At 48.7% G+C, this 24,538-nt stretch overlaps 1 protein-coding gene across 2 annotated transcripts in view; it reads left to right on the top strand.

The window, feature by feature from the left end:
- The window catches only part of ZCCHC14 (zinc finger CCHC-type containing 14), a 45,550-nt gene that overhangs the window by 10,593 nt on the left and 10,419 nt on the right, over positions 1–24,538 (top strand). Inside the window, exons 2-4 of one of the 2 annotated variants that reach the window (XM_061386945.1) lie at positions 6,595–6,718; positions 13,647–13,720; positions 22,573–22,644. In XM_061386945.1, the coding sequence (XP_061242929.1) occupies positions 6,595–6,718; positions 13,647–13,720; positions 22,573–22,644 (270 nt within the window). The remainder of the gene's footprint in view (positions 1–6,594; positions 6,719–13,646; positions 13,721–22,572; positions 22,645–24,538) is intronic. The other variant, XM_061386946.1, reaches the window with a different exon arrangement.

The following is a 24,538-nucleotide window of genomic DNA, read 5'->3' as shown; positions in this document are numbered from 1 at the left end:
TATTTAGGACTTTTACATAAGAACCTCAATAGAATTACTAGAAAGAAATTGTATCCTCAGTTTTCTTACTGATTCACAGTGAATCTAATTAAAACATGTATTATGTAGGAACTACTTCTAGAAATATTATAGTCTAGACTAGAAAAAAAAATAACTGAAAAGGAAAGAGAATTAATTTGTGGGGAAGAAAAACAGCTCCTCCTCCCATCACATTTGGGTATTTTAATAAAAATTAAAAGCTTGGGGATAATGGTAACAACCTATTGCTGTAACAGAGTTAATTAAGTGAATGAGATACTTTGATGTGGGTTGTTGGGCCATGTGGGACAATGTGTGGTGAAAATAACCTACAGGGGACGCCCCATCTGCATCTTGGGCTGTGACCCCACTGGACACAGCGCTCCCCGGGCCCTGCTTCCCCGGGGAGGACTGCGCTTCTCCTATCACCAGCTTCCCCACCTCTGTTCTGGTGTGCCAACTTTGCAGGTGGGAATTTTCTGAAAAGGCTTGTTTGTGTGGGTCTTTTCCTTGACTAGTTATGAAGCACATGAGCCATGTGCTGTTAATACTTGTACTGGTGGGGCTGGGTTACCAATCACAGTGATTTTTTTCCTTTCAGAATAGGCGTCTGCTCACAGGGCTCCTACCCAGACACATCCCCGGGGCCTGCTTCACTGGTGCTTCTGAACCTTTGATGTGTCCTCACGTCCTCTTTTCCAGCTGGGGGTCCGGCTCACCCCCAGCGTCTGTGGGTGCCTGTTCTGCCCGTTGCCGATGCCCCCGTGTTCTGGGCTGATCCTGTGTTGTGGCTCACACCCCGGGGCGTCGCGCAGCACCCCCGGGAACGCGCGCTGCTCTGCGATGCTCATGTCAGGTGCTGGAGCGTTACGTCAAGGGCCAAAGCGGGCAGTAGAGCCCACCTCACTTATTGTGACTAAACACTGAGCCAGGTTCTCAAAGAGTACCCCAATATTGATGCGTCCTTCTGGCCAGGATGTACAGGATACCAGTGTTAGGCATACTGTGCCCTTCTTGTCAGAAGTGCTGAGGGTGAAAATAGCCTGCGGCAGATACCCTGTCTGTGTCTTTGGCTGTGATGTTCTGGAAAGAAACTACTGGAATGGACCTTGCATGCCGAGGGGAGCAGCTTCCACCAGGACATCAGTCACGTGACTTAGGTTTTTCCTGAAGGGGGAGGGCTATCTTCCTGAACATAGTATTTTACATTTCAGAGTCGCTTTTGGAGTTTATAGAGATGGGGGTTTGTTCCCACCTGGCTGTGCCTTTTGAACTTGTGCATTTACTAACATTTCTGTGTGACCCCTTGCATCACTGTGTTCCTCACCACTAACATTGTGCCTTTCTCTCCAAAGCACTGTTTTGAATACTCCCCAGCCCCACCTTAAATTTCCTGCCTCTTACCTGCTCAGTTCCAGGAGAATACACCTGAGCTGTTAGGTTGTTTAAAGTAAAGCTCTCAGTAAGAGCTGGTAGTGCACTGTTCAGACGAAGCCTTGCCTGCTCTGCGCCTCGGCCATGTTGCCAGCCTGAACCGTGGTGGCTTCCTGCGAGGTGACAGGCTCCAGGCGCTCCCCCAGTGCCCTCCCTTACCGCCGGACTCTGGTTTAATCGCAAGCTGTGGGGTGGCCTGGAGCCAAAGTTCTGAGCTTCCTGGGGCACTCGGTGGGGCTAGATGTGCCGTGGGGCTGTACCTCCCAGGACTGCTTGTGAAGAACTTGGCTCTAGAATTGCTTTGCTAGAACTCATCTAGTTACGTACTTGGTATCTCGTGCTGAGATTTTTGAGCGGTAATCATTTTTTTCTCCCATCTTTTCTCTCTTTTTAATGAGCAGAGCTCTAGGGTAGGGAATATTAAAAGGAATGTTTTTATGTGGAAAACGGTTTTTGGTTAGCTCTGGCTTTCACTTGTCCTAAGTCAGCAAATAGCTTTCACTATTAAACTATCTATTTTCTTGTTCTGGTTTTTTAGAGACACGTAATCACTGCTTTAGTAAAATGCTTACAAATCACTTTTCGTTCAGATTTTATGTGTTTTTTCCCATTGACTTACAAGTATCAACATTCAGCACGTTGTTCTTCCCGCTATAGAGGCGGCACTTGGAGGACAAGTTGGAAATCAGGGACTCTGTCGGTAGATGCTGGAGTTGAGGGTCTGTTCCTGCTCCTGGAAGCCCCTCCCGCAGGTGTTTGCTTGGCTGGCTCCTCTCCCGCCAGGCTTCAGCTCCACCGGCCTGCCCCCAGTGGCGGGGTTTCCTGTCGGCGCTTCTCAGCACCTCTGACAGCTCCGTGACAGCACTGGCCTGCCAGGAGACAGGGCAGCCACTGGGATGAGCAGCTGCCGTTTTTTAGAAGTTGCTTCTGTTTGACCTTTTCATGTTGTTTGCATCTTGTAGAAAGGTGCTCTCATTTACACTTGGTATCTTTAGCTTTTTTCCTAACCCTAATAGTGATTATTCCTTTTTAAAAAATTAGAAAACAAAAAATATATTTTACTCACTCAGATAAAAAATACTATTAAAATTATGGCATATTTTCTTCTTTTTCCAATGCCTATAATGTATGTGTCTGTACAATTTCTATGTTACACATTCACATACCTAAATGTGAGTGTTCCCCATGCCTTTCATTTTCTGAAGTTGTTTTTTAAAGGCTGCATAATATTTAATCATATGGATGTACATTTACGTATTTAAATATTAACCTTGCTGGATATTTTTTTTCCTCCTTTTGGCCACACTGCACGGCTTGTGGGATCTCAGTTCCCTGACCAGAGATCAAACCCATGCCCTCAGTGGTGAAAGCCCGGAGTCCCACCCACTGCACCACCAGGGACTTGCCTGTTTTTCTTCTTTTGAAGCTTAGATGAACCTTCTTGCACACAAATCCTTGTATCACTGGTTATCTTTTTAGGACAGCTTCCTCCCAGTGCATGAGTGGGCCCAGGGGTCTAGAGACAGTGAAGTTTGTTACAGACACACGGCTGCAGTGATTTGTACTTGCTGGCTGGGGACGAGGTTGCTCCCCTGTGACATCACGAGCACTGACTCATGGGGCATTTGCCTGTGGTCCAGATAATCAGGTCACCGTCCATGCTGTTGCAGGGTGGTGCTCGCTCGTTATAGAAGAGTTGCCTGTGGGTGGAGTGTCTATTTAGAGGAGAAGGCAGCCCCCAGGTTCCCAAGACGGGGATGTGGAATCCGGGGCCTGCCTGGACTGCATCCCTGGGTGAGGTCAGTGGTGCAGCTTTGTGTGCTCCTCTCGGGGTGCGGTCGAGCGGCCGCCCAGGGGAGCTTCTCTGCGGGACCCTGTGGGTGTGCGTCCCCTCCAGTGTCCCCGCCGTGCCGTGTGTCAGCACGTGAACCTGTGTGATTGCCTTCCCGACTGGCCTGCACGTGCCCTGGTTGTCGCCACAACTGCCACTTCACTGAGTCCTGACTGTCTTTCCAGCGCGCTACTTCTAAAGCTTTCCATTTAAATCTCACAAAAACCCTGCGAGGTGAGTGCAGTGGAGGAAGCTGAACGTGTGCCGGAAAGAGGTCTTGGCCTTGGTGGCTCAGTCGGCAGGGCCACGGCTGCAGAGCCCGAGCTGTGTATGAGACATGGTTGAGGGGGCCCTGGCCCAGGGCACAGCCAGGACAGAGGCCTCCAGTGTATCCTGACCATCTTCCTGCCCCGGAGGCCCAGTGGATGGAGCCAAGGGCCGTGGGAGATGTCAGGAGCCAGACCCCGTGGGTCGTAGGAGGGGCGGCTGGGAAGGTGGAAAAGGAGCTGACTGGCCCAGAGGGCGTCAGTCGGCGGGCACTGGCAGGAAGTGGGGCTGTGAGCCTAATGGAAAACATCCGTCAGGCCTGCGCTGGGCTGGCAGCTGGACCACGTCTTCCCAGAGCCTCCCGGCAGCAGCAGAAGCGACCCCGGCACCAAGCAGGGCTCAGTTCTGAGTCCGTCAAGCTGCTGACGGCTCTGCTTGTGAGCGTGAGTCAGACAGCGCTCGGTTGAGCTGTGTGGGTCACATGGGGCAAATTAGCTTCACCAAAAATAACCCCAAAAAACAGCATTTCTGGGAAGCACAAGTGAAGACAGCTTTCAATGTAAACAAAGGACCAGAACAAAGATAGAGGCTGGGTTGAAAGAAGTGAACTTTTGGAAAACTAGGAAGAAATGCTTTAAAAGTGCCAAAGAAAACAAATGTTTTTTTTTTTCTTGTTTTAGTTTTCTTTCCTGTATTTATGTAGGATGCAGTGCATCCATCCTGCTGGGTAACTCCAGGGTTCCACGTGCAGTCAGGGCTGAGAACCAGAGTCATTTCTGCGCCCCTGCCCTCCGCCCCAGGCTTTACTGGCTGAGTTCTCTGCCTCAGTGTTCACCAGAGTGGCTGAGGGCACTGTGGTCCATTTTTGCAGCCCGCTCCCCAAAGGCTGTGAGTCTGGAGGGTGGCGTCCGTTCTGGCCAGTTGGGCTATTGCAGGCTGGGCAGGGGTGTGTGTGTGTGTCTGCTCCACACGGAGAGGTTCCTCACGGGCCAGCAGGGCCTGCACTTCCATTAGCTGTTGCTGAGACCCTCAGTCTCCCTTGCCTTAGGACCAGGACTTAGAATTACCCGCCAGGGCAGCTGAGAGAACGTGGGGGGTTCCTGGGGGTCAGGCCAGATGTGGGAAGTTGGCTGCCGTTGTGTTTAGGGTATTGGAAATGTCAGCCTCCCAAAATACTGTTTGTTATTTGAAATCTTGCTCTTTGAGTTAACTTTGTTGTGGCTCAGTTGCTAAGTCATGTCTGACTCTTTGCAACCCCATGGACTGCATGCAGCACGCCAGACTCCACTGTCCCCTGGAATTTGCTCAAATTCATATCCATTGTGTTGTACTTGTCAGTGCTTTTACCTTATTTAATAAAGAAGTTCATTTCTGGAATATTCTGGTCATCGGATGATAAAAGAAAACTTTGCTCCACCTAAAGGAAATAATGCAAATTAAACAACAAATATAAGTAATTGGAAAATACAGCATTTCGGTAAATGTTACCAAATGAATGGACTTTTTTGGTGGAGTGCTGGAGGGGGAGGGTTTTCTTCCTTGAGTTCCGTAAACTTGCAGATTAGCCAGACCTGCGGAGTTACTAAGCTTGTGTGGGGACTTGCGTGTGGGGAGGGGACACCTGCACAGCTGGGGCCTTCCTGGGCCAGAGACTGGCCTCTAGGAGCAGGCAGGGTCGTGCCTGCAGCGGCCTCCCTGAGCTCTGTCTGTGGGGGGCTGGGTGTCCCGTCTACCGAGGTGGCTGGTGCGTTCTGCCCACCTCCACCTGCCCCAGGCCCTCCGCCTCTGCCGGGTGCCCCGGCCAGGCCTGCACACAGCAGGGTCTGTGCCGCCGCCCACCCGCTAGCCAGGTAACAAGGTGAGCCGAGGACAGCGGCAGCCAGAGAGCTTCCTGTGTGCATCTCGCATCCGCTTCGGGTGAGGGTTGGGACCAAAAGTCATGCCGCTTTTCCCAAACCTTCTCTTTGGCTGTGTATGTAGCACTGTGTTTCTCCTTGTTTTAAAACTTGCTGCTTTTGGTAAACTTTAAAATCGTAACTTTTCTCTACTGTCCTTTTAAATTGTGAGTAGGAAGACATTAAAGCATTGGTCATTTTTATTCCTCTAAATCCTAAAAGTAATAAATACATTCGGCTATAAAAATTTTCAAATACTGGTCGTCATTAGGGGAAAAAAGTAAAGGTGCTGCCCCCCCCCCCAAGGACCCCCTCCCCTCCTCCCCCTCCCCTCCTCCCCCCTCCCCTCCCCTCCCCTCCTCTCTCCTCCCCTCCTGAGGTCACTGTAGAGTCCAAGGCGGCCTTCGGGGGTCCTGGCTGTCTGTAAACCTAAGATGAGGGAGCGGAGATGGGGCAGCCCTCCTGGCTCCTGTTGGGAACTTGGTGTAGGCTGAACCCCAAGGCAAGCATAGAGTGGGGGGCTGTGGGCGGTGGTCCTTTTTTTCCTGGCTCTCTATCAGTAGCTGTTCAAGGCATTTTCAGTGTTTCACTGTTACAGTGAGCGCGCCCCCCCCACACACATCATTCTCACCTGTGAGTACTTTGTATGACAAATACCCAGAGATGGGATTGTAACATATTTCTAGAATATGCTTTTTAAAAATGCACCCTCAAATAGATCCAAGTCTATCCTGTTCTCTCCTGTTTTTATTAGAGCATTTTATTATCTTTTCAAGATTTACAGGACAATGTTAAGTCCTGCTTTGTAATTGATAGGAAACTGTGATTTGAAGAACTGAAAAATCAGAGTATGCCTCAGATAGGATTTGTGACGGCTTAGTTAACAGTTTCTACCCAGCAAGTGAACTGCTGGCACAAGACACGAGTCCCCGTGTTTGCTCAAACTGGGATGGCTTTACATTTCAGTGGTGAGTGGTGAATTGCTCAAAGTTTTGTCTTCCGCCTGAAGTGCTCACACTAGCAATGACTGTTTTACAGAAAAATTGGAAGCTGCAGTAAGCGTAAGTGACTTTCAAATAAAAATGAAAATCCTTACACATGAACTAAATTTAGGAAGAAAATAAGATGATGGCGACTTTGTCCCCACAGGTCACGCCCAGGACGGAGCCCCCTGTCAGCAGCGTGGGCAACAGCTTGGAGAACGCGCTGCACACATCCACACATTCCACTGAGGGGTCGCTGCCCAAGAGGCCTGGAGGGAAACTGTCCAGAGGTGAGCCGGGGCCGCTGGGAGGACGGGGTGTGGGGAGGAGCTGAGGGACGTGGTGTTTGGCTGGATGCGTCCAGGTGGTTTGAAAACGCCAGTCTTAGATGTATAATTCTGAATTCCGCAAGTTCTACACGGATGTGTCTGGACTGGAAGTCTCAGGTCTTGATGTTCATCAGGGGGAAGTCAGTGGCCGTTGTCGTGCCGCGCCCCGCGCCGGCGCTCCTGCATTAGAGCAGCGCTTTGTGCAGTGATGCGCTGTTGTCTCTGCACTGACGTGGTCGCCGCCAGCCCCACGCAGGGCCCACGGGACTGAGGGCCTGAACTTGTCTTATTTCATCGCATTGCAGTTGCGCTGGCTCAGCGTGGACAAGGCAGCTCTCCCTCCCACAGGGGGAGGCTGGTCTCCCTGGTTCTCGGCTGTCTGGCTTCGTGCGGCCACAGTGGACAGTGTCAGGCCGGTGGCCCCCTGGCCAGTGGTGTGGGCCCTTGGGGGGCTCACAGGGACAGGATGGGGTGCAGCCCGCAGGGCCCCCAGCTGCTCTCGCCTCCCGGTTTGGAGCTGCGCGAGGATGCCGGTGGTGCCGAGTCCTCACACCTGTGGCTGCGGGCCTGGACGGCTGCCCTCCTCACGGCCCTGGGAGCAGCAGTCAGCTCGTTTCCTGGATTCTGCTGGAGGCTCAGTCGTCCTGAAGGCAGCAGGGCCTCTGTTCCTGGGTGGGTTGTTGTCACTCACTGAGCAGAGGGTCTTCCTTCATCATGTTGTTAAGGGGGAGGTGCCTCCTGGTGGGCGTTGCTTCCTCTGTCCCCAGTCCGTCCAAGTGGAGCCTGTATCTTGTACCCTCATAGTCCTAAGGGGGGAAGGCCACTTCTTCACCATTATGCTTTTCTCCTGTCGGCACAATTATCAAGACCCCTCATTCCTGTGTTTTAATGTAAGTGCTGGTTGAACAGCAGTGTCTGTCTCTTGCTGGGATGCCTGGTGCAGGAAGGCAGGACTGTGGTAGGACCGGACCTGACTGCTCTCAGACATCATGACCCTTAGAAGATGCAGTAAGCCAGACCTTGCTGATTATCCGCAGTGGTCTCCATTCAGTGCTCACAGGTAACCATAGTCCCTCTACCGTGAAGCTGACCCAGCAAGTAACTGGTCATTGGTTCATTGTTCGTGCTTTCCCCAGTGCCCTGTTATTGCTCTTCGTAAAGTCTGAAGCCACTATCAGCGTTACTAGTTTTCTTGTTGTCTTTTCTGTACCCCACTTCAGTTTTGAATTGTCTATGCTTTTTAAAAGTCTTCAGAGACACAGTTCAACTTATAAAGAGGTCAGACTTTTGTGTTTCTTCAGATTACAGCTCGGGACAGCAGTAAGGACGGTCTGAAACCCTGACTAGTCTTAGAAGGTGGTCCTAGCTTGTTACATACTTTAACCCACCCGACCTTCCTAGGACCCTGTGGGACTCAGGTATAATAGCCTGGTTCATTGTAACTGCAGTCCCCATTTCAGACAGGAGAACTGAGTTGTGGTTAAGCAGCGTTCCTAAGAGAAGGTGGGATTCCAACTCTGAGATCCCAACACTTGGTTAAACAGAAGAGACTAGAAAAAGAAAGCCATGCACTCATTAGGCGGAAGCCTTACCTTTTTCTCTGTACTGTTGACTGAAGGTTTCAGGTACAGATTTCCTTGGGAAGCCGCCTGCGAGTTCACAGGAGCCTGCCAGGTGATGCCACAGCTCCACGGAGCAAGCTGGTGCTCGTTCTGTTCAGGGATTAAATAAGAGTGCCCAAGGTCATGCAGCTGGCGTGTCACAGTTCACACAGCTGGAGACTGCGGAGCCCCTGGTCTCCCCCTGCCCTGATGCATGGGTCCTGGGCCAGCCGCCTGCCTGGCCTCCTGTCCCGCATCTCCACCACCACTTTAATTTCCTCCCAGCACCGGTGCTGCCACCTCTGGGCCTTGACTGTGTGTGGCTCTGCTCAGCGGGCCCTTCCCTTCCCTTTTAAAGTCTTGCCCTACCGTGCTGCTGTGGACTGAGTCACTCTTGCACCAGTCATGGCACTGCGGGGCCTCATGCATATGAAGGCTGAACAAACGCTTGCCTTAATACACATAACAAATGTAAATAAGTGAATTCCTCAGGTCCCTAAGTTCAAGTGCTGTATTGCTAACCATACAGATGGAATATGCGTTCATTTCCTAATTTTCTACTTCAGACGTCTCTTTTATCAGCTTTGTGTTTTCTGGATCATGTTCAACTTTTGTTTATATCTTTCTGGAGAACTAACAAATCAAATTAATGCAGGGGAGCTAGATGATAAAATCAAAGAAAAGTAAATTTATAGAGTTCTTAAATTCATATAACATGACCTAAAAAGATGTACAAAAGAGGATCAGTTTAATCAGCATAGTAGTGAATGCTCAAATTTTAACAACAGTTAAAAGAAGCAGTGTTTTAAAAAATTGTTCCCATTAACACAGACAACTAAATGCTAGATGAAAGTGAGAGAGTAAATTGATATTTAGGAACATTATTTAGCTGAGACTTTTAAGAGTACAGCTTTTAAATTCTTAGATTAAAATTAGATTTCAGTAATAAAATTGTAAAGCTGGAGGCATCTTAACTATTATTCTGGTTCAGTTTCTTTAATTATGAGGATGCTGAGTTCTGTTGTATGGAGCTTGAGAGAAGGTGGTGTGCTAGAAAATGATTATTTTTCATATTTTCTCTCACTCACCAATAAAACCCTTTTTACTATGCTTGCTTTTAGCTTTGGTTTAGTTTTAGGTGTGGCATAAAATTGGTTTCTTGTTATTGACTGTACCGAATTAGGCTATTTAACAAAGATACATTGAAATCAAGTAAAACACGTAATTAGCAGGAAACTGACGACAACTCATTTTTTTCCAGAAGTCTTTAGGGTAGAAAGGGAGGTGTTTCAGAGGAGAGCCTCCTTCTCGGGACATATTAAAGCCATTATCTCTGGGTGTCCGGTTCTCTCATGCGACGTGGCCCTCAGCGCCGGGGGGTCACGTGACCGCACTTGGCAGCAAAGGCAGCCCTTAGGCTGTGGGTCTTAACAGGCACTCCCAGGCTGGGGTAGGGAGGGTGTTCCTGGACCTGGCGGTGTGGCTGCTGGAGGGGGTCTGTGAGCCCACCGGACCCCAGTTGGGCCTTCCAGGGCATCTGCCTGCACTCTTACCACGGTATGTTTTACAGTCTTATCCACGCAGCTCGGCCTCCCTCCTTGCTTAGTGACAGTAGTGCTCTGGTTTTTTTAATTAGGCATGGATCCAATTATAAAAATGGGAGTTCAGTGCAATTACACATCTTCCTGAAGGCCATGTGCTCTGACTCGTAAGATTTGAGAGAACCGCTGGTGTACAGCTTGAATAAGAAAAGAAGAAAATTTGAGCCCCGGAAATGCTGAAAGGAAGCAGCACACTGTCACGTGCTGTTTCTGCACGTGGGAGCAGGCTGGCAGCCTCAAGCCGGGGTCCCGCTACATGCCCCGGCCGAACCCCTTCACCGTCTGGGCCCCGGGGAGGCGCGCTCGTCCTGGGCGCTCTTCCCGCCCAGCCCTGGGTCTCGGGGGTCTTCCCAGTCAGTACTAATCCTGTCTTGGGCTGTGTTCTCTTCCTCAGGTGATGGTTTGATATCCAGCCCCTCAAACTGACAAATTTTTTGCATATACGTTTCAGAAAGGAGTGGGGCTTCGTGTGTGACATGACCCAGTCTGCAGGCTCACAAGGGTGGCAGGAGGGAAGGGGGGCCTTGTCTACCAGTGGGCTTTCAGTGGGCCGTCAGCAAACGTGTGTGCACACAGGTAAACACTCTAAAACCATGAAACCACACTGCAGAGATGTGACAGGAAAACCAGCCATAACTCCACCACCAGGCAGTTAACCCTATCATTTTTGATCATTTATTTTCAGTCTCTCTCTCTTTTACATTTTAAACTATAATAATGTTATACATGTAGTTTATAATATTTCAGGTAACAGGATAAACACTTGTTCATGTTTGTATTGTTATAAACATGGTCTTTAATAGTTTCGGAGTTGAGAGTATCTTATACTTCTTTGAAGCCCAGCTGAACACCCAGCCCGGCCCTCGTGTTGGCCACCGTCAGCGCTCTCACCTGCTGCTCTCACCTGACCCCACCCCCTGTCCCCATTGGGCCGTCCTCCGCCCTCAGGGCCCTGTGTGGCCACAGGTGTCGCTTCCAGGGCAGGTGGCATCAAGAGAAGACAGCAGGTCTTGTCTGTGTGTTTGGTCCAGAGGCGTCCTGGTGGAACTGGGGCTGGTGATGCAGACAGAGCACAGCGTCTGGTGGGCTGGGGGCTCCAAAGAGGTCTTGCCAACATCTCAGACCTCTGGTCCGAAATGCCTCTTTGATTTGAAAACAGCTGAGTAACATTCATCTGCTTTTCACATTTTCCTGTCCAGATATGAGTCACTTCCCGCCTTCAGTCCAGTTAGGGTTTTTTCTTTCTGCTTTTTTTTTCATAAATCCTAATATTCAGCCCTGGGACTTGTAGGTACACGTTGGTGTTCTGTGGCCCAGGAAAACGCCAAATAGGTTTTTCTGTGTTCGTTGACTTTGTATATTCTATTGTCTAAAGAAGTGAAGGGTCTGGATTAAAGTGAGGTCACTGTGGGTAAGTTTTTAAAAATAGTGATTGGGAGAGTGTAAGAGCTGTTTATTTGCTGACAGTCTGCCTGGGGAAGTCAGACAGGAACAGTGGGCAGTTTCACTGAGCGAGGTCGGGCAGTGCACAACTGCTAAAGGTGGTGTTTTCTTTGTTTTGCCAGAAAGGAAACAAACGTTCTTGTTTTTTTTAAACAGTAATTCCTTCCTGTGAGATGCTATTTTAAGTTTAAAATACTCTAAACCAAATGGGTTTTAGTGTCTCCCACGATCCGTATCAACTCTGATACAACTTTATAAACTTATAGAGGCTTAAAAATTCAGGCAGCGGATTGTGAAGGCAAGGACTCTGGTCAGTGCCGGCCGCCTTGTGCCCAGCCCCGGAGTACAGCCCAACACACAGTAGGCGCTTCATGAGACGAGTTGGTGAATGAACAAGTTCTTGGTTTAGGGCAGGGATCGGCATGTTGTTTTCTGCGAAGATCCAGATGGTTGGTGTTTCTGGATTGGGGAGGAGGTGTGTGGAGTCTGGCACCACTGCTGGGCTCTGCTGTCGGCGGGGGGAGAGCGCCTTTGGTGGTGCGTCAGCCCACAGTGTGGCTCTGCACCCTGGAGACAGTCACACCAGTGGCCGAGGGCTGCCTGCGGCCCACCCGCCCCTGACTTCATAGCGCCACCCAGTAGAACTCCCTGTGACGACCAGGGTTCTGGGTCTGCTCAGCGTGGCAGCTACTGGCTATGTGTGGCTGCCGAGTGCTTAAAATGTGGTTAGTGCGACTGAGGAATGAGATTTTTAATTTTATTCAATTGTAATTAATACCAAAGTAAGTGGTCCCATGGGGTCAGTGGCTGCAATAGTGGGAAGTACAGGGTTAGAACCTTTCCGAAGCCTGGTGCCCAGAGTTGCTCGTTCTCTGGGCGCTTAGACATATTGTGGGAGGAGAGAGTTCTGCGGCCAAAAAAAAAAAAAAAAATTGGGGAAATATGGTTAATAAAAGTAGATTTACTTGTCACAGGACTTCTCAGAGCCTTTAATATGATCACGTACATGGGCAGTCTACGAAAAGGAGTTTCTTAGATTTTCCCTCCAAACTTTTGACCACGAAGCTTTCTGGGGGTTGGCCCTGAACGTCTTACAGAGTGGTGTTTGCTGGAGAAAACTCTGGATGTGTGGCCGACCAGGAGATCGGGCGTCTGCAGAAAGTGTGACGTGACAGTTTTGTGAGTTACACTGAGTGTGTCAGTTTAGACAGGTGTTGAGGATCTGCAGACATGTCCATAGTACACAGCCAAGCGACCTCCAGGAATACGGGTGAAAAGTCAGGAAGGTGTGTATGCTGTTCACGCAGGAAAGCCTCCCTCATTCGCTGGGGTCTTTCCGGAAGAGCTGATTGTCTGACTGCTGCACCTTCCAGAAGTTCATAAGCTTGAAGAAGCAAGCAGTTAAATGAGTATTTGAGACGCATTCGTGTTTGAATCAGAAACAGGGCATACGTACCCGAGTGTGATTTGGGAGTTTGGAAACTAGATCATGTTTATTAAGTGCTGTTTTATTTTCAAAAATATTTGTGCTCGAATATTTGCATCTTACAAACTTAATTTGCATCTTAAAACTTAAGTGCTTACAAGCTTAATTGTATAATGTTCTTTCTGAGGAGAGAAAAAAAAGAACCCATGGGAGTGACAGGGGAGGCATGAGGAGGGGATCACTTTGGGGCTGCCTAACGTGACTGTCTTCTGTCCTGTCCACCTGTGCAGCCGTGGCCCCTGCTCTGTAGGGGTGGCACTAGGGGTCTGCAGCGCCTGCTCCACAACTGCGGTCCTCGCGCCTGCAGCCTGGCCCCGTCCCAGAAAGAGACAGAAGATGCCGACGAAGGCTCTGGGCAGCTACGTCTCTAAACAACCAGAGTGGGAGGTGTTGATCTTTAGTCTTTTAGGGATGAGAAGAGAGCGTAACTAACCTTCAGTTACAGTTATTATCCGTGCCCTCTAGCAGGCAAATAAACGTATGTTCTTTTCAAGTACCGTCCCTTTTTTTAAGATTTGTTTTTATATTTTCCCTGTATTTTCTGTCTCACGATCAACTTTGCCCTCATTCTGAGCTCGGCCTCCAGCTTCCCTCATTCCTGACGAGCTCCCCGCGGAGGAGATGGTGCCGGGTGCTGGGAGCTTTCCTGTGAAAGCCGCTAACATATCAATCGATGCAAACTAATCATGTACACTTCAAACTTTTATTTCGTTTTTATAATTGTGTTTGTTGTTTTTTTGTTTTGTTTACTTTTACAGTGACTGTTGAAAAGATAGACCTGAAGGGATTATCACACAAAAAAAATGAAAGAAATGTTGAATGTTCCTTTGAGGTAAGATACTAAGTTTTTTTTCCCCTTTTCTCCTCTAAGGGATAGGAAGGGAATATTTACCACGAAGCAATACTTTTATTTATCTAAATAAAAGACAGGTCTTTTTTCAAAGCTCTGTGCCAATGCTGTGGGAGATAGAAGTGCGGGCTGGGCCCTGCGGGTGACCGGTCCCCAAGATGCACTTGTTGGGGCTACTTGCTCTCCATTGAGGGGGAGGGTCTGGGCTTGGGTGCTAGCTTGGAACTCACGGTCCAATTGTGTCCCTGTTAGTTGTGTGACCAAGGACAGTGCTGAACCTGTCTGTGTCCCAGCACCTCCATTCAGCCAGAGGCTGGAATCTGGGGGAGTCAGTGCCTGCAGAGATGAGCCGTGTCCCTCTGCACCTCCCGGACGACAGAAACTCCTTGGTGGGTTTGGGGGGAGTGCGCCCTGGACTGACACACTCGGCTCCTGGTAGTTGGTCACCTAATTTGGCTACAGTGGAGAATTGTGAAAATTGAGGCATACTGTTTATCAGGCCCTTTGAACCCCACTCACAGCCAGTCTGCTCGAACTGCGTTTGGATTCAGCCCCCATCCTCAGCCTCTCTATAAAGCAGTGAGCTTGGGCAGGGTGGACCCTCGGCCTCTCTCCAAACGAGGGGCTTGTGACCAGGATGGGTGCAGCAGGCTGGCAGACAGGGACACCCTGAGTCTTCTGGAGGTCCAGTGAACAGTTGAGTTTAGAAGTTTCTACCCAGATGCATAAGCTGAATGAAGTGTTTTAGTGTTTAAAGAAAAGCTTTGGTTATCTGAAAGCTTACTTCTCCTGATGAGGTAACTGATAAGCACACTCTTGTGTTTAGGACAGTGATAAGCCTTCACCAGCCAGCAGTTCAGCTAGGTTTTTTTTGGGGGGGGTGGGGTTACTAACCTGATGTGCCCTCAGGGATTTACAGCCCCAACTGTATTTTTTGGATGGTAATTTGAGATACTAAGGAAAGATAAAATGAACATTTAAAAACACACAGCTCTCTTATGTATGAAGCACGCTGCTCGTTCATGCAGCTTCGGCCGTGTGGGTGCTCTGGGCAGTGAGTTGCCCTCTCCTGCTTGTGACTAAGTTAAGTGGCCGCCTGTGGGATGTGAATGTGTAACATGCGTGACCTTTGGTTTGGGCATCCCATCACGCTGGAAAGATGAGGCGCCTTATGGTTGCCTAGCTTCCAGGGTTTAACCACAGTCTCTGGCTGGCTGTGGTCAGAGCTGCAGTTCTGTAGAGAGGAAGGACCACGGACCCTGTGGGAACATCTCTGCACACACCTGTAAACTTACAGATTCTCTGTCATCTCACACAACTGTCTGCAAAAGTAAGTCCCAGGAGCATTTTTCTGTTCTAGAAATCAACATGATGATGCTAAAATTTGCATGGAGAAAATTCCCTGGTAGTCCAGTGGTTAGGACGCGGCACTTTCACGGCCGTGGCCCGCGCTCGGTCCCTGGTGGAAGAGCCACGATACTGCATGCTGGTGGTGGGGCCTATGTAAATAAGTGAATGAGTAACAAATAGCATGTATATGGAAGAAACTACAGAGCAGTCAAAGCAGTTTTGAAATGAACAAATTGGAGGACTCACTACCTGATCTCAGCACTGCTGCTGAAGTGCAGGGGCCCTGACACCGAGATGCTGAGAGGGGCAGGGGCCACCCCTGGGGCCAGAGCTGCTCTCACGTGTACATGGTCAATTGATTGTTTGGAAGACTTTGGGAGAATATCATTGGTGTTTTTAAAGATGAAACATTTTTAAAATTTTCTAAGTGACTTTTTTTACACTTCTGATGAGACAGGTGTCATATACCATAAAATTCATCCATTTTATAAAATTCATCCATTTTAAGTGTTCGGTGTTGAGACCTCCCTGGTCATCCAGTGGCTAAGACATCTGCGCTCCCAGTACAGGGGGCCAGGGTTCGATCCCTGGTCAGGGAGGTAGGTCCCCCATGGCACAACTAAGGCCCAGTGGAGCCAAATACATTGTTTAAAAAATAGAAAAAAAAAAAAATTTCAGTGTTTTTACAATTTATTCAGAATTTAGTAACCATTACCACAACTTAATTTTAGTATTTGTATCACCCCAAGAAGCCCCATGCCTGTTAGCAGTCATTGCCCTCTTCTCCTCCCCAAGTCCCAGGCAGTACTAATCCACTTTCTGTCTCTGGGTTTGGCTGTGCTGTGTATTTCTCATGAGTGCAATCATACAATATGTAATCTCTTGTGATCGGTTTCTTTCGTGCAAATAATGTTTCCGTGGCTCATCTGTGTTGTATCATGTGTGGGTACTTCCCTTCTGATGGCTGAGTGAATCTCCACCGTGTGGATGGACACGTTCTGTTTGCCCGCTCAGCAGCTGGCTGGTACACTTCCGGGTGGTTCCCACTTTTTGCCTCTTATGGGTAATGCTGCTGTGAACATTTGTGTACAGTTTTGCGTGTGGACAGATGCTTTCGTTTCTCTCGGATATACGCCTAGGACTGGAATTACCGGGCCTTTTGGCTTACAGATACTGTCTTCCGCTCTGTGGGAATTTATTTCATGTTCTTGATGCTGTCCTTTGACACACAGACGTTTTGACTTTCGAAGAAGTCCAATTTACCTACTTTTTCCTTCGTTACTCGTGCTTTTTGTATTTAAGAAATCTTTGTCTAAGCCAAGGTAATAAGGAGTCATTTTTGAGTTTTCTGATAAGAGTTTTATTGTTGTGGAATTACCTGGCAGTCCAGTGGTTAAGTCTCCACGTTCCAAAGCAGGGGGCGTGGGTTTGACCCCTGGTTGGGGAGCTAAGGCGCTGCATGCTGCTCAGTGTCGCCAACAAAAGCAAACAAGGGAACCGTGGCCCTCCGAAGGACAGAGGCTGCTCGGGCGCCATCAGTCAGGCTTGAGGTCCCTCCCTGCCCCGAGTGCTCCGTATGTTCTGGGTCAGGCAGCGCTCTGATGAGGCCAGAGCAGCTCAGGCTCCCACTGCCTGCGGCTCCGCTTGGGGTCGCCCTGGGCTGGGCTTGGGGTCGGCGGTGGTGACTGTTCCGTCTTGCAGGCCAGGCCTCCTCCGCTTTGGGCTAAGGCCCTGGATGCCACACCACCCTGGTCAGTGATTATTGACAAAGGTATAAAGGCAGTTCAGTGAAGAAAAAGGTTGGTCCTTTCCAACAGACGGTTCTGGAGCAGACAACAATACGCAAAGAAAAAAGAATCTTGATCAAACCTCACCTCTTGTATAGAAGTTAACTCAAAACTAATTTTGGACCTAAGCATAAAGCATAAACTATAGAACTTCCAGAAGAAAGCACAGAAAAAAGGTTTGTGACTTAACAGGCAAGTATTTCTTAGGTAGGATACCAAAACATGACCCATAGAAATGGATGAATTAGGCTTCATCAGAACTTAAAACTTGCTCTTTGAAAGGCTCTGTGGAGAAAATTGAAAGACAAGCCACAGAACTAGGAGAAACATATTTGTAAATTACGTGTGTGTTAGAGGATTTGTATTCAAACTATAAAAAGAACTCTCAAGAACTCAATGATAAGAAAATAACCCAATAAAAAATACACAGACATTTTACCAAGAAAGATGTGTGGAGGGCAGAGAGCACACGTGAACAGATGTGCAGTGTCATTAGCCGTTAGGAAGAGACCAGTTAAACCCACCACGAGCTAATGCTGCCTGCCCATCAGAACGGCTGAGGTCCGCAGGACTGACCACACCAACTGCAGGCAGGTATGTGGAAGGACTGTCCTGGGAGCATAAAATGGTGAAAGTACTTGGGGAGACTGTTTGGCAGTTTTTTAAAAAGTTAAACATGCTCCTAAAATATGACTCATCAGCCCCACTTCTATGTCAGTACCCAAAGGAAATGAAAGTATGTGTTCATACAAAGGTTTGTCCACGAATGTCTATAACAGCTTTGTTTGTAAGGCCCCAAATACCCATTACGGGAGACTGGGCATACACTGTACTGTGACCACACAGTGGGCTGTTGGGCGTGGAGGAGCGGGTTACTGATGCAGTATGGACAGAGAGAACTCCATAATTACACGTGTGAAGGAAGCCAGGGAAGAAAGTATGCTCCTTCCGGGTTTAAAATTTAGAAAATGTGAAATAATCTGCAGTGACAGAAAGCAGGTCAGTAGCTTGCTGGGGAGGGGTGATGGCCATGTCCGTTACATTGACCAGAAGGATGGTTTCGTGGGTGCATGCGTGTGTCCAAACTGGTCAGAGTGTGCATTTTAAATATGTGCATTTCAGTGTCAGTTATACTTCAGTAAAACACTTTTAGAAGTTACCTGAGGATTAATTTTTGTCCACAAAACCCTAAATAATTAGGATAAATTGTCCTTTAAATAGGTTGTCTTTTGAACTTGGAAATGAATGTCTATTGTACTATGGCCAGAACAGTAAAAACCTTTATTAGGAGTGGCTGCCATACCACGGGGTGGTGTGCCCTCTGTTGCTTACAGTGTAGGAAGACTCAGGAAGCAGTTTTTTTCTGGAAGCTTTCACTTATTAAGGGAAAAGTCAGCGACACTTCCCGTGCCCCGCCCCCCCGCCACCCATTTTCTCAGCCTTGTTTATCTCTAGTTTTAATTTTTATGTGTCATTGTTTTCCAGGATGCAAATGAAAGGTTATTTTTTTATAGGAAGATGTAAGTAACAAATAGACTACAAGTAGGAGTTTGAGTTTCCTGTTCTTTTTTTTCCATGGAGTTGGTTTTGTTTTTGCTGAAGTTGTAATTGCTAGTTACTAGTTACTGTGGAAATCAAATCCAGGAAGCAGATGACAGAATCTTTTAAAATACAAAATGATTTTGTATCCATGTAGAAATGTCCACATTTACCAGCTTCCCCAAACTCACTGTCGAATAACTTAAAACTTTTTTTAAAGTATATTTTTCTTTACTTATTATGCATGAAGGACAGGGTGGGAAAAAACCCCAGAAGATGACCCAAACACTTGAAATGCCTGGCAGACGGGAGAGTTGTATTGACTTAAGAGGAACTGTGGAGCAGGACCGATAAAAACCCCGTTCTTCTCACGCCCGTCTCTGTTGAGAACCCAGTTGCTGTTTAGTCGCTCAGTTGTGTCTGACTCTTTGCGACCCCACGGACTCTAGCCCAGCAGGCTCCTCTGTCCATGGGGTTTCCCAGGCAAGATACTGGAGTGGGTTGACAGCACATTTATTTTAGTGCTGTGTTTTTCTTTAAAAGTTTGCTTTTCCATCTTGAAACAGCCTTCACTGCCCTGAGCGCTCCTCACTGTTAGCTGAGGGCCAGTCTTAACGACTGCTTCTTGCTTAGTTCTTGCTCCCATCAGCTCCACGTGTGCAGGGACTCCAGTGTGCGTGCTCGCGTCACCAGGGGACACACTGCACCGGTGCTTGTGCGGCAGCCTGGCTGCGTGGAGGCTGTGGCTCCTGGGCCGTGTGGTGGACGCTTAGTGCTGTTCCTTGCCGGTGCTCTGCTCTTCCGGGGGTTAATTGTCTCTATTTGTTGCTTGGGAACGCGTACTTGGAAAACAGCTTTTCCCCTAAAGTTTTCCCTGGTTGTGTTCAGATGGGTCCGACATTCCGTTGGTTCCCCCTCTGGAGCTGTGGCCCTTCTCCCACCTGGACTCAGGCTGGCACCGTCTCATTGAGGGCCCCCGTGTCTTCACCTTGGGGTCCCCTCTTCCCTTCCAGCTCTGGTTCCCTGCTCTTGGCTCGCAGATCACCTCTTGTTGCAGGTCAGTTCTGGTTCTTGTAGCTTTTTAGAGAAGGTCCTGGGGAGGCACAGTTCCCGACTTTCACGTTTGGCAGTGTCTTTATCCAGTTGTCCTGACACGTGGCCGGGAATACAACTCTAGACCAGCCGTCATGTTCCTTAGGAGCTTGGAAGCACTTCTTATTTCCTGTCTTGCACTGTTGCTGTTGAGAAGCATGGCTCTGTTCTACAGTTTCTAGAAGTTTTAGGACCTTTGCTTGGTTCCAGTCACTCGCACATTTCTCAGAGCCACACGTGGGTGTAGGTTTCCATCCACTGTGCTGGGACGCATCAGCCCTTTTTGCCTAAGCCCATTAACTTGGGGACCTTTTCTTGAATCATTCTTTTGATTCCTCTGCCCCATTTTTCTCAGTTTTATTTTGGAACTCCTGCTGTCGGCATGTTGGACCTTAAGACTGGCCCTCTATTTTATATCTTTTTGCCTCTATTTTCTTTCCCTTTGACTTTTTTGATTTACTGTGTGGAAGAGTCCTTCATCTTCTGTATCTTGAATTGACTTTTTCACCTCTGCTGTCCTGTTTGAAACTTGGAAGAACTCTTGTTCCCTGACAGTTCTTTCTTCGTAGCATCCTGTTCTTGGTGATGTTTTCCGCTTGTAGTTCACAGCAAATACCGTTGATAGTTTTAGCATTAAAAACAGTTCTAAAAGCACGTGGTCCGTGCTGCTTCCAGGCTGCCTTGTCCTTTGTGACTGTTCTGCCTGTCCTTGTGTTTGGCTCCAGAGCTCCTCAGAGGCCTGATGGCAGGTCTGGTGGTACTGGGCACATGAGGGCTTCCCACATGAGGGCTGTGACCTGAGTAGCAGGGCCTCTTCCTAAGCTGCTGCCCCTGGACCAGAGGGTGCTGAGAGCAAGACAGACAGTGAGTCAGAGGAGTCAGACTCTGAGTGTGAAGAAATACTTATCTGTTCTATGCACAGTATGCTTTTTTGTGTATGTTTAAGATACATTGAAGTCCATCTCTTTAGGTCTCAGTGGCTCTTTGAGTGAGTGCAGCTGATAGGAAGCGACTGTGGCAGCATTTGATTGGCAGTGTTTTTTCTTGCTGGTACAGGAACCGTGGGTTAGCTTATGACTGATGCTATCCTGGACTCACTGGATCACGTGTCTCTAGCTTGTGGCAAGATGCTAGGCTGCTCTCCTGGTCCACACTCCTCTGGGGGCTGGCTGGCCTCTCTTCTGGCTCAGGGCTGGGTCAGGTCAGTCTGCGATTCCTGCAGAGGTGTGTTGCTGAAGTCAGCTGGTTTCCAATCGTTGCTTTGTATCTGCCCTGGGTGGAAACATCAACTCCTTTTGGAAGTCAAAGAAGATTATATCAGGAGCAGGCTACCTAGAATAGTTGTCCCTCTTTAAATGTAAAATGGTCAGGGAAGCAGATTGTCTGTTTCAGTGTAAAACGGTATGTTTGTGCTGTGCTCACCATCTGGGTGTTGGGCTCGATGCTCTGAGCTGAGTTAGGGTGTGTTCGTGCGCGTGATGTGCAGCGTGTTTTGCTTTGAAAACCACAGTGCCAACAGTGCTTGGGTCACGTATCTAAAGCGAGAAAGCTCTCACCTTGAATCGTGGCTGCTACTGCTGTTTTACGTGGGGAGCAGCTCACTACCCCGAGTCTTGTTTTTAGTGTTGTTAAAAGATTTAATTATTTCAAACAGAAAAAAATGGTGTAGGTATTTTCATTTTAGTGTAGGTAGATTTTGGATGGCGCACAGCACATTCATTAAAAAATGCTAGCACTTGCTGTGATGAGTTCTGGGAGGCGTCGATAATTCAGAGAGAAAGGAGAAAGGTTCCTTGCCTTGATCGATTTGTATTTTGTTGGGGCTTGAAAAACACACCTTAGTAATTGTTCTGTGCTATGACAGCTCCAGAGTAGAAAGGGACTCGTGTGAATTTCAACAGGGAGGAGAGATGCCAGCCCTGAGTTCAGGCCTGGGAGACCGTCAGCAAACATGCAAGAGGCCGGCGGGTGCTGGGCGCTTGAGAGTTGCTTGATTATCTCTAAGCTCTGGTTTCTCTACATCAGTGTGCATGTAATGCTTCCCGTTGGGTGACAGAAGACTCAGTCATTTTATTTCCTGACTTGAAATCCTCCAGTGCTTCTGGACTTTAGGGTGAACGTCATGGTTTCATGGTTTAACCTTTCTTGTTCTGGGCCCTGCTTCCCTCTGTCCCATCTGCTCCCCTCTGTCCTGCCTCGCTCCTTCTGAGCTCAGCGCACGCCCTTCTCAGTGCAGGAGAGCCTCTGACAGGTGTCTGTGCTGACGTAGGTGGAAAACAGCACAGACAGTGCGACTTCACTTTCACTTTTCACTTTCCTGCACTGGAGACGGAAGTGGCAGCTCACTCCAGTGTTCTTGCCTGGAGAATCCCAGGGACGGGGGAGCCTGGTGGGCTGCCGTCTATGGGGTCACGCAGAGTCGGACACTGAAGCGACTTCGCAGTGCTAGGAAGCCAGCCCCCTGCCCCAGGGAACTCACAGTCTATTTGGGAAGATGGACATTTGTGCCCACTGTACCAGGCTTTGTAGAACTTCTGGAAAGGCCTTTCTGATGTTCTCTGCTGCGTTCTTCCCCCGCCCCCTGCAGTGGAAGCTGGTCCCTGCTCTCCTGGTCCTAACTGCCCTGACTCGTGTCAGACTCCTGTGGGCCACCAGCACGGCCACAGCCCTGAACGGGAGCTCTCACTGTTGGACGGGCTCACCTCTCATAGCGTCTTATAGACTGACCTACCTGAGCAGGGGGTTCCCACATCAGGGGCTGTGCACACAAGCAGTCGGGGTCATCAGGGACTTGATGACGCTTTAAGGGGCAACCTTAGACTCCACACATGAGTGACTTAGTGATGTTTGAATAATTGTGCAAAACAGGAAGTTAAGCTTTAATGGACTAGAGTTACATGAACATCTTTTCTATAACACACCAAGGGGTATATAAACGCACGAGGCTTTTATATATATAAAGTCTCGTCCCACTACCGCCATGTACTGGCTGTGAATCCCTGGAAGAATGTGCTGTGAATTGAGTATGTGGTGTCTGTTTTTAAGGTTGGTTTGTTTGTTTTTAAGGTCTTGTGGTCTGATTCTTCAATCACATCAGTAACCAAATCTTCCTCTGAAGTGACTGAATTTATTTCAAAGGTAAGGTGATTTAAGGGCTCTTATAAAAGTTATAGGGTCCCATTCATCATGGTCAGAAGGCAGCCTGATGCCCATGGATGCTGCCTTGAGCCAGGGCAGTGAGTGCAGGGTGGGCATTCCCACTTTGGTGCGGCATGTGGTCCACACTCCTTCCCGTTGTTGAGAACTGGGCGGGGCAGAAGGGTGTGAGTCCTCGGGTGCCAGGGCTGTTTGGCTGATGGCAGTTTGTTGCTCTCCCGCCACAGCTGAGGGAGGGGTGGCACAGGCGGCAGTGGGCGCAGACTCCACCTGCTTCCACCTTTGTGTGTGTGTACATGTCGAATCTTCCTGTTTGTGTTTATTTTTTCAAATATTAAAAAAATTTGAAAGGCGGCTGCTTGTTTTTAAATTGATTCAACAAATACCATCTCAACAGCAAGCTGCACTAATAAATACCTCTTTACCGCCATACACATACCGCCATACCTGCATGCTTAGAGTCGCCCAGCCTGGCCTTTGCCAGGCGGTGAACCACTGTCTTAGCCACAGTTGAGCATCTGAAGTGGCCACCTTTGCCGAGTGGAGCCAGCACGGCTGCAGTGTCTCCAGAGTGCAGCTGGCAGTTTGATTATCAGTTCAGTTCAGTCCAGTCACTCAGTCGCTCGCTGACTCTTTGCGACCTCATGGACTGCAGCATGCTAGGCTTCCCTGTCCATCACCAACTCCTGGAGTCCACCCAAACCCAGGTCCATTGAGTCGGTGATGCCATCCGACCATCTCATCTTCTGTCATCCCCTTCTCCTCCTGCCCTCAAGCTTTCCCAGCATCAGGGTCTTTTCCAGTGAGTCAGCTCTTTGCATCAGGTGGCCAAAGTATTGGAGTTTCAGCTTCAACATCAGTCCTTCCAGTGAACACCCAGGACTGATCTCCTTCAGAATGGACTGGTTGGATCTCCTTGCAGTCCAAGGGACTCTCAAGAGTCTTCTCCAACAGCACAGTTCAAAAGCATCAATTGTTCAGCGCTCAGCTTTCTTTATAGTCCAACTCTCACATCCATACATGACCACTGGAAAAACCGTAGCCTTGACTAGATGGACCTTTGTTGGCAAAGTAATGTCTCTGCTTTTTAATATGCTGTCTAGTTTGATTATAAGATGAGGGAAAACATCCCATGGGAGAAAATCTAGTTGAACACCTTGGACAGAAGTTGCTCGATCATGCCTCTTTTTTCAGCCTGTCCTGCCCTGAAGAGTGCCACAGACCTTCTTTTTAGGGATGTGGGTCCTGCCCCGGGCTCTCCTGCTCCTCTGCACCATGTAGACCACTGAGTTTCCTCTCCTCCAGGCCTCCCTACTTGTTTTGTGGAAAAGTGCTTCTCTGGACTCCGCTCATGCTGGCAGACCTTGCCGCTCTTGTCTGGGTATTTGCAGCAGCTGACACTCCCCTGGCTTTGGGTCCTTTGCCCTTTCTGGGCTTCTGCCTCACTGTCTTGTTCATCACCTCCTTCAGTATTTCTTCTGCTCCACTCTCTCTTCTCCTGGGCCTTGAGTTATGTGTACTTGACCCTGTCTTCAAGTTGAGGGATGTTTCTCCTCAGCTCTGTTCAGGTTGCTCATGAGCTGAACTCTTCATCTCTGGTACCATGATTTTAGGGGTTTTTGTTCATTTTCAAGTCATCTGATAGCTCTGACATCTGGGTTATTTCTGAGTCTGGTTCTAATGATTATCTTGACAATAGACTCCCACCTCTTTTTTATCTTATAATTTTTGATTGAATGTTAGACATCATGTCTAGAAACTAGCCTGGAAATGGAATCCATCAAACCATTAATGTGGCTTCGGGTTAGTCTTGTCAGGAGCAGAGCTGCGTTTGGGTTCCTCCAGAGAGACCTGCTGGTCCCTGGAGTCTCAAGAG

Source organism: Bos javanicus, chromosome 18 (genome assembly GCF_032452875.1).
Source record: "Bos javanicus breed banteng chromosome 18, ARS-OSU_banteng_1.0, whole genome shotgun sequence".
Lineage (NCBI taxonomy): Eukaryota > Metazoa > Chordata > Mammalia > Artiodactyla > Bovidae > Bos > Bos javanicus.
This window is presented reverse-complemented; position numbering and strand designations above follow the sequence as displayed.